We start from the raw sequence: 16,249 nt of genomic DNA on the forward strand, positions 1-16,249 counted from the left end.
GACAGCAGGGATCAGAGCTTCTCTCCCCTCCACCAGGATGGAGTCATCCCTGTTTTCAATTGCCCAGCAAGTCCACTACCCTTAGCCCACTCTAATCAAGGTTAGAATTCTGCATTCAGCTTCAGGGCTATGCATGTTGTGATAAAGCAAAAACATTCAAGCCAAACCCAATATATTGAAGGTGGTCAGGAAAAAAGAAGTATGTTTTTCATTGTACTGAAAGACTGAATGAAGCGTTTTCATTAAAAAGCCAGGATCTTGAGGTATTCCAATGCTGTTAGAAGTCAAAGTCCATTCCCTAGAACCTTCATTTAATGGTCACCATGAGATTCACACAGCACTGACTTATGCACAGTTTTTGTTGCTGCCGTAACCCAAATGTCCCGTTAGACCCTGTGACAGGTCTGCCTACACAGTGCTGCTCGGTGAAAAGCACAGCAGTTTAGGTGATTGTATGTGGCATATTCAGTCAGAAATTTTTTTTCAAAAATAATTCATTTAAGACATTCGCTAATCTGACAGATTTATATATAATGACAGAATTAAGTTAAAAGCTTTGATCGCATAACATACAGTTCTGAAAACAAACTAGGTGGAAGTAAATGCCTGCAGTGACTCATTTTTGCAGACAAATGAAACATTACATTTCATGTTACTGACATATTCTGTTAAAGAATAAAGGAAATTAATATGTAACTATAAAATCATTCCTTATGCCCATGTCAGTACATGATTCTGTGCTTTAAACTTTATAGCATGCTGGAAAAGTATAAAATCTTAGAGCTGGTGAGGCATTTTAGTTTCATGGTGTTTCCAAGTTTTTACCCAGAAGCCCACAGACTTCTATAGGACCAGAGACTGATTTATCTTCAGCCTGCAACTGTTTTTAAACGTCGGCGTGAGTGTGTGCATGCACAGTGTGTATGCACGTGGTCAGGTATGCATTTTTGGGGGGGAGCAAACTTTTCACGAAATTCTCAAATGTGTATATTCGATACACATACACAAAAATCAATGACCACTGGTCCAACAGTTTCATTTGACAGATTAGCTAACGGATGCACACCCATCTTAAGGGATTCTCCCAAGAACACAGTTTCCTAGCAGCTGTCGCAGACTCCACCCTGGGACTCACTCGTAGCTAAAGGATTTCTTCCCCCGTCCCCCCCCAGCTCCCACAGTCAGTCTNCCCCCCCCCCCCCCCCCGTGCCAGGAACATCCATCAGCTGCTGGTTCTCAGCCACCCACCCTCTCCAGAAGCCGCCTGCCCAGTCTGAGGAAAACTGCCTTTCCCAGGTCACGTCCCCTTCCAGGGACAGCTGGCGTCCAGACGCCGGTAGATGTGGTGGCTAAAGGGGCTTTTTTCCTCTCCCTGAGGATCAGGTGAAGTCTCGCGCCTGCCTGCAGCCCAGTTTCTCCCTGCACCCGATGCTGCCCCATCCCACTCGCTGCACAGGTGTTGATCAGGCAGACAGTAGGCATCACCCTTCCTGCACATCGACCTTCCGGGGAAGCAACCTGAGGCAATGGCAGAGCTGTGACGGCAGCCTCCAGGTTCTAGCCTTCGCCCTTCGTACCACACTTCTCATCCTCACTTTAACGGGGTCTCTACCTTCCTGACGATAAGTAAGGAGCGCACGGATGCACGCAGCAGATGGTGATGACATGGGTGGGTCTTGAGAATGTCATGCTAAGTGAAATAAGCCAGGCAGAAATGGTCAAGAACCATCTGAGTTCACTCGTGTGGGATACAAAACCGAAAGCAACAAGTGAACAAACAAGAAAAACAAACAAAAACTCATAAACAGACAACAGGATGTAACGATACCAGAGGGAAGGGAGGTGGGGATGGCAGTAAGGGTAAAGGGGGTCAAATACATGGTGACCTGAGAAGATTTAGTTGGTGGGCTCACAATGCAATATACAGATGATGTATCATAGAACTATACACTTGAAACCGAGACAATCTTACCAACCCATGTCACCCCCATAAATTTAACTTAAAAATAAAAAATAATTTTAAAAAGGCAGAGAGAGGCAAATGAATTAATATCAGGGAACTGAAACGGCTTCCCTACTAAGTGAGAGGTAGGACTGATCTGCCAGTTTTCTACTGGGGGGAAACATGGGGGACTGGGGTGCTTGACTCGTGCGTCTGCAGTGTCTGGACATAAAATGCCCCCTGTGTTGCCATTCTGGACCTGTAATATGTACACAACAGGAGTAAGAACCTCAGATTCTTTGCACCAGTAATTTATATGCCAGATTATCTAGCCCAAACCCGACATTATACAAAGCAGATCTGACTTGGTCAAGTTCACGGTTGAGTCAGGACGGCACCCAGGTCTCTGGACTCTCTGTGCAGAGCTCCCCCACCACGCTGGGCAGCTGCTCCAGGGCCCCACAGCCCTCCCTCAGTGTACACATTCTGCCTTTTAGAACGTCTTACCTGACACCTGCCATTGGCACAGAAATCTAGTCCCTGATATCCACAAGAAGTTCCATCCATCACTTTCTCAGACAGAAGAATAGGCTCCTCTTTCCCACCGGGAGAGCAAAACAAGGCGCACGGTTTTTCTGAATCCGGAGTGGGTAAAAAGAAATGAGCAAAAGGGATGCCATAAATATTTTTATCTTACATGTCATTTTTTCCAAATACTTGTTGAGTAAAAAACATGAGTTGATGTTAAGTGGATAACCTAATACTAAAGCAGACAACACTGGACGGTCATTATGAGGAGTGTGTGAGACGATGCCCAGGGAAATATAGGGGTCCAGTGAGTGCTGATGTCCCGCTTAGGAAATCTCCCATTCCACTGTTTTCAAAGCATATACTTATTATTTTCTGGCATTAAACCTCTACCACACACAAGCCAATCATTCTTCCTGAAAAATGTCATGTACATCCTCATTACTGCTCACATCTTAAGACAACTTTATTCATAAAACCTTTCTTTTGTTTTCAACTTTTAAAAGAATTCTCTTTCAGTTATAGTTCACATCCAATAACATTTTGTATACTTTCAGGTGTTCTTGATGTCTCACCTATGAATCCCAATACACTAATTTTCAATCCTGTGCATTTGGCCTCTTCTAATTGAAAAATTACTAAAGGGAGAGAAAAGAACGTCTAAGACGAGCAATTCTCCTGCAATTTTGCACAACCAGGTTGTTTAGAAAGGCCATGCAATCCCATGAGCACGCCCACTGGCCTGCACAACTGCTGAAGTGCCGGCCAGGACCCAACCCGCTCACGTCATGAACAGAAAGTCGGGGTTGAGAAAGAAGTTCTAGGTAAAGAATTCTTGAGTGGCTGGTGGTCTTCAGTGCTTCACTGAGCAATAACATAGGACGGCCGAAGTTCAAACACTTGCCTATTAAGCTCGGTCAAAAAGTGCCGAAGTATTTTTCAAGTGCTGTTATCTCTGTTCCTATTTCTAAGTGGGGCACAGAGGAGCTGCCATATTTGGTAACACCGCAGTAGGACCACCCAGATCTGAAACTTCGGAGCAACAATCTCTGTGCTATGTTACTGCTCTGCTGGCTTCACCCCGGGCGAGCCCTCTGCTGTTTACTGCGCTCATGTAAACAGAATGGAAAGCAGTTCGCAGTGTCTGACACTGATGTTCATGTGAGTCCTCAGCGAAGTTCTGGGGTTCTGATGGGGTTCTGGAAACACCCGGCAACAGCCAGAGGCCTGGAGCAGGGTGCCACTTCGCACAGAGGAGACAGATGGTCAAACGAGCCTTCAACATCGAACCTCTCAAAATTTTCACTCACAGGTGGCTTCTGACACTCTGCTTTGACTCATTTCGATGAGTTGGAACAAAGCCTTCTTCATGCGCGTGGCTTTGAAATCTGCCTTTAAGACGCCGGGAGTAGCCACAATAAAGCATGTCATTGCACTTGCACGCCTCAACGTAGGTCACGTGTATTCAGTGAGTGCTCACTGTGTCACGTCCCTGACTTTAACGCGGCTGCTGTCAGTGTGACACTTTAAAGTGAGAGATATTCTCTCTCTCTGGAATTTTTATGGAGGAGAGGAGCACATCAGATACATGACGAATGTTGACAGGACTTAATCTAGAAAATCCCACTCGCATTCCAAGCAAGACTTCAGATGAAAATCTTTGCGTGTCTCCTTTTACAACACGTTGTCCATTGGCTGTGCTGAGTTCAGCTCTGCAGGTGACATGAATATTTGATACCTGTCTTCCTTCCTGAAGTGCACCCTCGAGGCTGGGACGCTACGGTGACCCATCTCACACGCCCGCCCTGGGCGGGCAGGCTCTGTCTTGACTCATAGGACGAACCCTTTCCAAGATATGCATGAAATATGGATTTCAGCCAAGTTTCAGCACAGAGCATGCAAAATACCTGAACGTAAAGCCATGCACCTTTTTTCCTCTAAAAATAAATGTTCACCACTGCATGGGTACCCTACCCTTCCTTCTCCTAGCCGAAGGTCATGTAGTCCATGAGGCTAACAGAAACAGCCACTTGCACTTCAAGGTGTCATATATTATGAAGACTTGGGCTTTTAAAAAGAATTATATATTTCAACTTCCTCCATAGTGCTCTAATACATAAAGACTATTGTGTGTTTTATTCATCCTACAGACTGCTGTGTTTGATTGATGTCTCCCTTGTAAGAAATTCATGATCAAAAATGCTGATCTGCTAATTACACAAATACCTATCATGGATTATTGTGGGGATACATGTTACTTTATAAGAGTTAGGAACTTGCCCTGGCTGGTGTAGCTCAGTGGATTGAGTGCGGGCCTGTGAACCAAAGGATTGGGGTTCGATTCCCAGTCAGGGCACATGCCTGGGTTGGAGGCCAGTTCCCGGGAGGGGACTCACGAGAGGCAACCATACATTGATACTTCTCTCCTTCTCTCCTTCCATTCCTCTCTAAAGATAGATAAATAAAATCTTTAAAAAAAGAGCTAGGAACGTATGTAATTGTGATTTTCGATATATTGATGGTTTCAGATGGACCCCCCACCCAATTCTGGATTTTGTACTTGGAAGGGAACCCATTTCTCATCTCTTAGTTCACACAGGAGTGAGGAAGTAGGCTTCCCAGGAATTCAATGTTATCAAATTGCAGTTGGTTAGAGGCAGAGACAGAATTAACCCTCAAACGACCAGACAATGATCTGAATAGTCATCTTGATTACATTTTTACAGTGAAAAGATGCGGCTTATGTACTTCCAGTGTATGCAACAGCCATTCACCGGAGGCTTCATAGCAGCCAGACGGGGCGGCGGGCACAGACCATGGAGAGAACAGAGTTAAAGCCTGCTGCTGCAGGGTGTTTGTGGGGTCCCTGGGAGAGGCACATACCCAGTTGGAAGGATCAGGGTGACTCTTTTTTCTAGAAAGCGTGACATGAGCTTAATCCAAAAAATTGGTAGAGGTTTTCAAGGTAAATAAGTGGGGAGAGAGAGACCAAAGCTTACAAAAGAAAAGGTATTATGCCCAGAAACTAGCATGTTTACGAGCCCGGAAAGAAGAGGGCATGATGCATGGGGGGAGGGTGGGAAAGTAATTCCTGCCTGTGCGGAGGCTGGCACGGGATGACAGAGGTCGAAGGGGGTGGGGGGCCCAGGGACGGTCTGAGACGCCAGGTGACAGAGTCCCAGAGCAACAGGTCTCACGGCAGAGCATCACTTGGCAAAGTGCCTCCCAAATCCAGCCTTCCCAGAGGCCAACCTGGCTGACGTGAGGGGCGGGGCCTGGCAGAGGCTGAGAGGACAGTCAGAGGCTGGTGAGGAAGCAAAGGAACCGGGGGCAGGTTTGGTGCCGCCCTGATGGAAGATGCTGGGGGTAGAGAGGTTTGGACAAGTGGGCTTGGCTGGTCGATTACAGCTGGATGGAGATCGAGGGAGGTTCGCAACGTAGCTTGGTAGTGAGATTGGTCATGGCTTCGTTCTCCGGGAGAGGCCCTGTGAGAGGAGGTGGACTGAGGGAGAAAGGAAGGAAACAGGGGGTGCTCAGCTCGGGGCACCTGGAGCTGGAGATGAATGGGGTTTGGGGTGGAGACACCATGCAACAGCGGGGTGAGCAGGGCGGGGTGAGCAAGCAGGGCAGGGCGAGCTGGGTCCCATCAGCATATAGATGATAAACAAAACCTAGTGACTAAGGAAGGTTATCCCAGGAGAATGTTTGGCGAGACAACTAGAGGGGCCAGGACGCACCATTAGAAAATTCCCATCAGACACATCCTTTATTCACCTAGTATTCATTCAGTGACTGCTCTCTTCAGGGGCTGTGCCCTGTCTAAAGATGCAGCCTGCACGAAGGATGACAAGAAGCCCTGTTCTCAGAACTAGCATTCGGGGGGCATGTAATAAACAAAGAAGACACAGAAGTTTTATGGCAAATAATAAGCTCTATAACAAACAAGAGAATAAAAAAGGGAAAAGGAAGGCACTGAGTGACCATTTAAGAACAGGCCTGAAGGAGGGGAGGGAATGGATCACACTGACACGTGGGGACAGTGTTTCAGCACGAAACCAACTACTTCCCGGAGGGCGGCTGACTTACTTGGAAAGAGCAAGGGCGCCAGTCCGGGTGGAAGCGTGTGGCGAAGGGGCGGCAGGGGCGAAGCTGGGGAGTAACGGAAAGCCAGGGAGGGGGCGGCTCTCACAGGCCATTAGAAGAACCTCGGACCGGGACTCTCTCAGTGAGCCGGGAAGGCACCAGGGGGTTCTGAAAGGAAGACTAACGTGACACGATTGGTGTCTTAAATGCGTCACTCTAGCTGCCATGCTCGGAGTGAGGGCAGGGTAAGGACACAGGGGTCAGGACCAGTTCGAAGGCGACTGCCGTCACCTGGTGAACGACTGTGGTGCCGGGTGGCAGTTCTGGAGACGCTGGAAATGACGAGGCTCTGGCTGCACTGTAAGGATCGGGCTAATGTGACCTCACCAATATTTTGAATGTAAAGTAAAATGGAAAGAAAGGAAATTTGATGATTCTAAGGTTTTTGGTCTAAGGGTCTGGAAAGACAGCATAACCAGTTATGACGAGGACTGTGGCCCTGGCCCGGTGGCTCAGCGGATCGGAGCATCGTCTGGTACCCCAAAAGGTTGTGGATTCGATTCCTGGTCAGGGCACATACTTAGGTTTCAGGTTCGATCCTCGGTCAGGGCACATATGGGGGGCAACTGATCAATGTTTCTCTCACACATCAGTGTTGCATTCTCTCTCCCCCTTCTCTCTAAAATCAACAAACATGCCCTCGGGTGGGGAATAAGGAAAAGAGGATTGTGTAAGGAGAAGACTGTACTCTTCTTTCTTTTCAACCGAAGAAACAGTATGTTTGGAGACCGTGTTGGGGAAGAGAATGCGACCCGTGCGAGGCAGTGAAACAAGACCAGTGCTGGAGCCTGGTGAAAGGGGTCGGATTTTAGGTGAGGTGGGACCCCACAGAAGGGGGCAGGTTAAGGACAGTCTGTGCCTGTCGTGTTGTAAGAGCTTGGTCTTCACCTGAAGAGCTACGGGACGCCTATGAACTACTTGACGTGGGAGAGTCAAGTGATCAGAGCTGCATTTTGTGCAAAGACCTCTAGGCGGCCCCACGAAGCGTGAGTTGAGGCAGCAGCAGAGTCGCTAGACTAGCCCAGCGAGAGGCTCTGGACACTGATGTGTAGAACAGTGAGAGGGGAGGCCGAGCTGGGAGATACTCGGGAAGTAAAACGGAAGGGACCCGGTGATGGGCTGGGTGAGCAGGGGAGGAAGACAGACATGTTAAGAATGACACATCTCTGGCTCCTGCGCCTGAAAAGCTGATGCAAGAGGAGGCTCCGAGGAGGATCAGAATGGATGCAGACTGGAAGGGTTAAAATCGTGAATTTAGTCCTCAACTTGCAAATACCCAAGCAGAAATGTCAAAGAGGAAGCCGTACAAATAATGTGTGGAGTCAAAGGGAAAATGTGGCTGAAGATACAACTTCTCGCATTATTTGTGCGCGTAAAGGCCCTGGATGAGATGCGATGCCCTAGGGAGAAAGTGGAGAGTGCAAACAGAACCGCTCTGGGCTCTCGAGAACACACCGGAGATGCAGTAGGGCCAGAGGGCTGTGTCATGGGAGTAAAGGCACACGCGTGTTTCAAGAACCCAGGGGTCGCCAGCCATTCGAATGTATTTGACAGGTCAAGTATAAAAAGGACTGGAAACCACTTGTGAGGGCTAGTGTCCGTGCAAGTCCTTGACGGCACTGGTGTGATTTGTGCCAGCGAAACCCAGATGGAAAAGTGAGGAAACAGAGGGCTGCACCCCAGGCGGCTCTTCTGAGAAGTGCGTTCGTGACGAGGAGATGGCAGGTGCGCTGGCCGGAGGGGGCTGTGGGATGGAAGGAGGGTCTGTAGTTTTTCTTGGAGGAATCCTAACTATGTTTAGAAATCCAATGTGCAAAACCAGAGAGAAAGATTGAGTACACAAGCGAAAACAGGGATCATGAGGAAGCCAGCTGAAAGGGAAGGTGGGGGTGACGTCTGGGACCCAGCGGGAGCCACTGGCCCCCGGAAGAAATGAGATGAGAACTGTGCCGCAGAGTCGAAAGCAGGGGGCATGGCTGCAGCGATAGCTACACTTACAGGTTTGCCAGCAAGAAGAGGAGGGAGTGGATGGTCTGACGGCTGCTCCCCCTCCCGCCCCGTGTGGGGGAATGACGCACCCTACTGTTTGGTGGGTCCCGTTGGTGCTTGTCCGCTCAGATGCCCAGCCTGTGGGACGGGCTTCATTAGATGGGTGCCCTGAGATGGATCAAGGGCAGAATCCAGGCTACTACCAGCAGTACTCTCGAAATGAAATACAGCCCAAAGTGACTGAGGAAGAAGTAACCAAAGGAGAGACCAGGGGCGTGATGGTCAGTTAAGACAGAGAATTCACCATCGTTTTTGGTTACTGCAACTCAAACCCACAGCCCACGGACCATGGGCACAAGTTATTATTCTTAAGTAATAAGGCGACATATAATTTTCTTTAGAAAAAAAGATTTATTTTTAGAGAGAGGGAAAGGGAGGGAGAGAGGGAACATCAGTGTGTGGTTGCCTCTCACACGCCCCCCACTGGGGCCTGGCCTACAGCCCAGGCATGTGCCCTGACTGGGAATCGAACCAGTGACCCCCCTGGTTCCCAGGCTGGCACTCAATCCACCAGCCAGGGGGTAGCATATAATTTTCTTAAAAATTCTTATCATGATTAAAGACCTATAAGAAGTTGCAAAAATAGTACCATGAGGTCCCGTGTACCTTTCACCCAGTCTCCCCGGAGTCACATGCTGGTAATACCAGCACACACCCAGGGAGCTGACGNCCTGCCCCGTGTGGCGGAATGACGCACCCTACTGTTTGGTGGGTCCCGTTGGTGCTTGTCCGCTCAGATGCCCAGCCTGTGGGATGGGCTTCATTAGATGGGTGCCCTGAGATGGATCAAGGGCAGAATCCAGGCTACTACCAGCAGTACTCTCGAAATGAAATACAGCCCAAAGTGACTGAGGGAGAAGTAACCAAAGGAGAGACCAGGGGCGTGATGGTCAGTTAAGACAGAGAATTCACCATCGTTTTTGGTTACTGCAACTCAAACCCACAGCTCACGGACCATGGGCACAAGTTATTATTCTTAAGTAATAAGGCGACATATAATTTTCTTTAAAAAAAAAGATTTGATTTATTTTTAGAGAGAGAGAAAGGGAGGGAGAGAGGGAACATCAGTGTGTGGTTGCCTCTCACACGCCCCCCACTGGGGCCTGGCCTACAGCCCAGGCATGTGCCCTGACTGGGAATCGAACCAGTGACACCCCTGGTTCCCAGGCTGGCACTCAATCCACCAGCCAGGGGGTAGCATATAATTTTCTTAAAAATTCTTATCATGATTAAAGACCTATAAGAAGTTGCAAAAATAGTACCATGAGGTCCCGTGTACCTTTCACCCAGTCTCCCCGGAGTCACATGCTGGTAATACCAGCACACACCCAGGGAGCTGACGCTGGTGCCCTGCGTGTCCAGGTCTGTGCCGTTTGTCACAGGTGTAGGTTTTACACCCAGGACCACAATCAGTATCCTGAACTACTTTTCATCAGCGCGACTCTCTAGCTCCCGCTACCCCTTCACAGTAACATCCATCCACTCTTCCTGGCACCCACCAACCTGGGTGTTTTCCGAGTCTCAGTCTATTACATAAATGTAACCACTTGGTAGTGACCCTGAGGGACAGTTTCTGTTTCAACCAGCATAATGCTCTGAAACAAAAACATATCCCTGCACGTATCAGCAGTTTGTTCCTTTTATCGCAGCTGACTGCCCCGTGGTCTGAATGTACCTCAGTTTCCCCAACCAATCAACTTCTCAGAACCTTTCTGGTTGTTTCCGGTTTGGGGCCATGGAAAATGAAGCTGCTTTAAACCTGCGTGTCCACGATCTTTCATGATTGTACATTTTCATTTTTTCTGGGGTCAATGCACAGGATTGCACTTTCCAAACCACATCCCGGGCATCTATTCAGTTATTTACGACACTGCTGTGCTTTTTTCCACAGCAGGTGTAACCGACCGCTTTATACTCCTACCCACNAGCTGACTGCCCCATGGTCTGAATGTACCTCAGTTTCCCCAACCAATCGACTTCTCAGAACCTTTCTGGTTGTTTCCGGTTTGGGGCCACGGAAAATGAAGCTGCTTTAAACCTGCGTGTCCACGATCTTTCATGATTGTACATTTTCATTTTTTCTGGGGTCAATGCACAGGATTGCACTTTCCAAACCACATCCCGGGCATCTATTCAGTTATTTACGACACTGCTGTGCTTTTTTCCACAGCAGGTGTAACCGACCGCTTTATACTCCTACCCACAAAGTGGTAGACCCAGGGCCTCCTCGCCCGTGCCGGCCTCGAGGATTTTGGCTCTTTCTGACAGTAGTCCTCTAACGGGGGTGTGGGAAGAGCGCCACATTTTTCAGTGTGCATCTCAGCAAGTGCTTGTGGCTGTTTCATGTTCAGTGAAAAGCAGAAAAACTGGAGCTTTGAGTCCCTAGAATGCACCTCCTGCTCTTGTGGCACACGCCTGGCACACCCAGACGCGGGGTCCGGGTGCTCCTACCTTCATCCGTGACGGCTCGCCACTGAAGCACATGCTTTGGGGACGAGGCTCTGACACCAGAGGCCTGACATTGCCAGTCTCTGAATCCAGGCAGACCTGCAGGACAAGGCGGATTCTCACACACTTTGTATTGTTCTCTGGGACCATTACAGTCCCTTGCTTCAGAGCCTAGCCTAGAAAAGATAGTACAAATAATCAATTTTATCTTTTTTTAGGTTAACTACTCACTTTTTTTCATTAAAAGGCATTAGAGTAATAATGTATACTTTTTTATGTTAATATACTGCTGAAAATGTGGGCTTGTTAATAGTGACCAGTAAGAGTAGGAAACCCATGTTTATTTTTGTTTAAAAAATCTACGCATCTTTCCCAACCTCTGAGCAACTGAACTTCCAGAATACATATGAAATAAAAGCCAACTTGCCGTGAAAATTAAAAAGAGTAACCAGCCGGGGCTGGGGCGACACAGAAAGCCCAGGGCTCCCGGGAAGGGGTTTGTGTCTAAGGATTATTAAGAAGATGCTTCTAAGGTTTTCACACAAACTCTGTAAAATTGCTTGAGAAGGAGTTGGGCCACTGAGCCCACGCCCTGAGTTGGAGCGTGAGGCTGACGTGACTCTGTCACACCCTGCCCGGGACCACTCTCGGGCTGACAGGGTCAAGCAGGAGGATCTTGTTGTGCTCCCCGCCTGGCCCTGTGCTGAGCACGCTTTTATTCCTCGACTTTCTTAGCTTCTTCTGGCACCGATTTTGTTCCCATGCCTCCCCTTTCTGCAGTCCTGTCCTCTTCCTGCTCCTCCCACGGGCCCTTTAAATGCCGACTTACTCTTCCGAACACGAATCTCCCTGCTCACTCAACCCATGCTGTTGGCTTTAATCAAGAGTCCACTCTGTGCAGGGTTCAAGAGTTTGTTCTTAGAAGGATTGGTCTCATTCTCTTTCTTTGTTTTGTAAGTTTTATTTTCAATGACAGTTGACATTCGACAATCCTCTGTATTAGTTTCAGAGGGGCACCGTAGTGGCTGGACAATCACGTGCTTTTCAGAGTGGTCCCTCTGATGTCCCGGGCCCCACTGGCCCCACACCCCGGTATTAGAGCGTGACCGGCTGTAGGCCTCTGCTGCCCTTCTCGTCCCCGTGACTATTTTGTGATCACCAGTTCGCACCTCTTAACCCCTCACCTTTATCGCCCAGCCCCCTCGGCTCCCCTCCTCTCTGGCCACCACTGGTCTGACCTCAGTATCTGTTTCTGTTTGGTTTGTTTATTGTGCTCTTTAGATTCCAAATATAAATGAGTTTATTTTTAAAGGCAGTTTTTATGACATAAATAAATGCACATGTCATCAGTTTGTCAAATAAATAATTTGGCGGACTCTTCAGTTTCCCGAAGTGGAGTAAGGGTGCAAGGGGTATATTTTGCTTCCCGCCACGGTTTGTCAGTGAAATCTGCATTTCAGAACGGAAGAAGAGGCGGCCCTCCCCCGACCCAGGAGCCTGGCGTTTACCCGGGACACGTGCGCTCTCGGTGGCTGATCCCGGCGCTGCAGGTGCGGCTGCAGGGGCTCCACACACTCCACTCTCCGGCCACGTGTCCAGGTGCGGAGGTCCTGCTGGTACACTCGCCAGCCTTACACCACTATTCCAAAAGTTAGGTCTTAGGTGAACAAATCAGGGCACAGCAGAAAATCATTCACTGGCCTACAGAGTCACGGGAATTGTGATTAAATCGGGTTTCCTGGAGCCCCGCCCCCAACCCCATGAACACACAGGCAGCCCTTGCTTATTGTCGTGGGAACACAATGGCCAGGTCCCCCCCCCCCCCATCTCCTGTCGGATCAAGTGGTCTCATCATGAACATGGACCTCACCGAACAGCCCCTAGAGCTCACTTCTCGAGACAGGGATGGGGTAGGGGTGGGCGGGGGACTGTGCAGGTTAGGACAGGAGAGGAACATGCTCTAAAAACGTAGCAATGGAAAGGGGACGAACCAAAAAGCAGAGACACACACATTAAGGACAGAAAATAAGACATCAGTGCCCTGTAACTAGAGGGAAACAGAATTTTAGCAAATTTAGCCATTTTGATTTGAAATGTCAGGGATTCATAAATAAAAAATAAGTATTATTTAATTTTAGCACTTTCCTTTACGCCTTTTCTCTCTCTCTTTTTTTTTGACAGCAGTCCCATCAAAATCAAGCAAGATTTCCTCTGAACACTGTTTATTTGAAAAACGTGGGTAATTAGGCTCTTTGAAATTCTGTCGCTTCCGTTTTCTGTAGCTTTGCGTCTGCTCACTAGGGCAGGTAGCAGTGAGAGAGGCGGAGGGAGTGCGCCTCCTTTTTAAAAAACGTATTGTATTGATGATGCCATTACAGTCGTCCCATTCCCCCTTCACTCCCCTCCACCCACACACCCCTCCCCCACCACTCTCCCCCTTTTGTTTATGTCCATGTGTCACAAGTTCTTTAGCTTCTGTATTTCCCCTACTATTCCTGCCCTCCCCCGTCTATTTTCTACCTACCGTCTATGCTATTTTCTGTGCCTTTTCCCCCCTTCTCCTCCTCCCACTCCCCTGTTGCTAACCCTCCATGTGTTCTCCATTTCTATGGTTCCACTCCTGATCTAGCTGTCCTCTTGGTTTGCTTTTGTTTTAGGTGTGGTTGTTAATAACTGTGAGTTTGCTGTCCTTTCACTGTTCATATTTTCAATCTTCTTTTTCTTAGATAAGTCCCTTTAACATTTCATATAATAAGGGCTTAGAGTGCACCAGAAGGAAGAAAGAACACAACCAAACAGAAAAGAAGGAAGAAACAAGAATTCAAAAAAATGAGGAGAGTGTTAGGAACCTCCAGGACATCTTTAAATGTTCCAACATCCGAATTATAGGGGTACCAGAAGGGGAAGAGGAACAGCCACGAGTGGAAAACTTATTTGAACAAATAATAAAGGAGAACTTCCCCAATCTGCGCCTCTTTTTTTTTTCATGGACTCTTCTTATGAGCTGGAAACCGAAGCAGGAAAAGAGGTGGTTTCCGTGGTCGCCGAGGACTGGCTCGCCGACCTAGTAGGCAGCTCATTATAACTTCTCCTTAGGGCCATGGCAAACGTATTCAAGGTGAAAATTAATTGAGCACAATCATGTTGAGAACAGTAAGTAAAGGTGAGGAGAAATTACATTCATGACTGTGCCATGACAGGGGGTGGGCAGACTGACCCTCCCCAGGCCCAAACAATTTTCTGCACCGAAGGGCAACATGATCTATGAGGAATTTTGGGAAAACGCTCTGATCCTCAATTTTCCCATTTCAAAATACGAATGACAATCCAACTGATCCAACAGACTCTTTGCAGGGGTTGAATAAAGTGCTTAGCGTGACGCGCAGCCCATACGAAAGATTCAATAAAGGTGAAACTATAACAAAAATAAATGAGATGCATTATTATATCAATGTTAGTAATGAGTTTCTAGATACATAACCCAAGTTTTATTCATTCTGATCTTCACTGATCTGTGTTTCTTTACAATTTCTTCTGAGAATATGTTCTTACATGCTATTTTTAGAAGAGAAAGCTTAGAAACCATGCTCCATAGTTTTTCTTGAGCCCAGACAAAGCTTTTCTATGCAATAAAGTGATTAGTTCCTGCAGATTTTCTCTAATCATGCCAAATTTTAACTTCGGCTTCTTTTAGAGTCAGGAAATTTTAAGTCTGGGCTTAAAAAAGAAGCCTCAACAAGTCGGATATAGAATATGCTGTCTGTCATGAAACCATTGAGATTTCGCACAAAGATTCAGTCTGGAAATTTCGAGAGAGGGCAAAAACAGACCCTCTGAAAACTTGCAAACACCTCACAGTTTTAAGGATTAAATGGTGTCATGCCATTCACGGGCCGCAGAATCCAAGGTGAAAGCTGCCAAACGCGGACTGGTCAACTTGTTGGGCCTATTGGAAAGGTGTTTGTTTTCCCAGAGGGGATGCCGTAGCTCCTTGCCCACTGAGCAGCAGGCAGGCACAAAAGGCCAGGCTGGAGGTGGCAGCCGACCACATATGCTACAGGAAAGACCGAAATCCAGGCTGCACACCAGTGCAACTAGAACGAGCCTGGCAGGTAGGGAGAAACGGAAGCAGATCTGCCCGCCAAACCTGCATACACCAATCAGTGAGGGCTAAAGAAAAGGTTAGAGTTCACCACCTTGCAGAGAAGCCTCTCCCAGGAGGCAGCTGCGAGGACCTGCTTTGGTGTCTGCTTGCTGGCCCCGTGCTTCGATACGGAGGCAAGTGTTAAATGTTGCCTTTCAATGATTCTACAGCAAATTCTGATGAGTTTGAATGTAACACCATCCTGATGATGTTTTCCATACATTCTCTAGCAGTATCTTTCGTTCTATTTGGAGTTTTTAGCTTCAAAAAAGATGTTATGCCTGGTTTAAACCAGTCAAAATTTGTCGTTATCTTCTAATTGAGCTTGGTTTAGGGAAATGTTAAGAGGCTATGTGTGAATACAGACTATTTCTGGTAGATCCACGATCTAAAAAATTGATCATATTTCTAGCCTCTCAAATTTCTATGCAGACACGTCTAGGAGGCTCATGAAAACACCCAGTGGGAAGGGGCCCATGAAGATGCCGAAGGAAACCGTACGTTCTAATCAAACTTCCTTACACACACATCGTTGGAGAAGAGAAGAGCGTGAGAAAGAAGGCAGCAAACTCCGTAGGTACGCGAATTTGTTACTGTGAGGATATTCCAGTCTTCACTTTTTGAAATAAAGAGTGACCATGGTAATTTCAAGCATCTCAATTTAGGAAAATGAATAACTAAACTATATTACACAGAATCCTTCAAAAACAGTCTAAAATGCTGGAAAATTGGTATAAAACTTTCCTTTCCCCTCTCTCAATTCCCAGCAAACACTGTAAGTTAAAAACCTATATTTCTTGGTTTTTACCAAACTGTTGATCGGCTCTTTAACCTCTGTTCAATATAAATGTAAACGCAGATGATAGTGTTGCTTAGGAGAACAGAAGAAATAAAACAAGCGGCTTTTAATTTGGAAAGTGCTGAGTGTAAATAGCCGATAAATCCCTATACTCACAACCATTTTGAATCATAAAAGTCTGCAGGTACTTTCTCAA

General features: G+C 47.4%; 1 protein-coding gene across 1 annotated transcript in view; it reads right to left on the bottom strand.

The window, feature by feature from the left end:
- The window catches only part of ADAMTS19 (ADAM metallopeptidase with thrombospondin type 1 motif 19), a 218,639-nt gene that overhangs the window by 62,479 nt on the left and 139,911 nt on the right, over nucleotides 1–16,249 (bottom strand). Inside the window, exons 12-14 of the mRNA XM_037064401.1 lie at nucleotides 12,619–12,749; nucleotides 11,114–11,286; nucleotides 2,450–2,577 (exon numbers count right to left, since the gene is read on the bottom strand). Coding sequence (XP_036920296.1) covers nucleotides 2,450–2,577; nucleotides 11,114–11,286; nucleotides 12,619–12,749 — 432 coding nt within the window. The remainder of the gene's footprint in view (nucleotides 1–2,449; nucleotides 2,578–11,113; nucleotides 11,287–12,618; nucleotides 12,750–16,249) is intronic.

Source organism: Sturnira hondurensis, unplaced genomic scaffold (assembly GCF_014824575.4).
Source record: "Sturnira hondurensis isolate 20B ecotype Veracruz unplaced genomic scaffold, ASM1482457v3 Scaffold0015262, whole genome shotgun sequence".
In the NCBI taxonomy this organism is placed as follows: Eukaryota; Metazoa; Chordata; class Mammalia; order Chiroptera; family Phyllostomidae; genus Sturnira; species Sturnira hondurensis.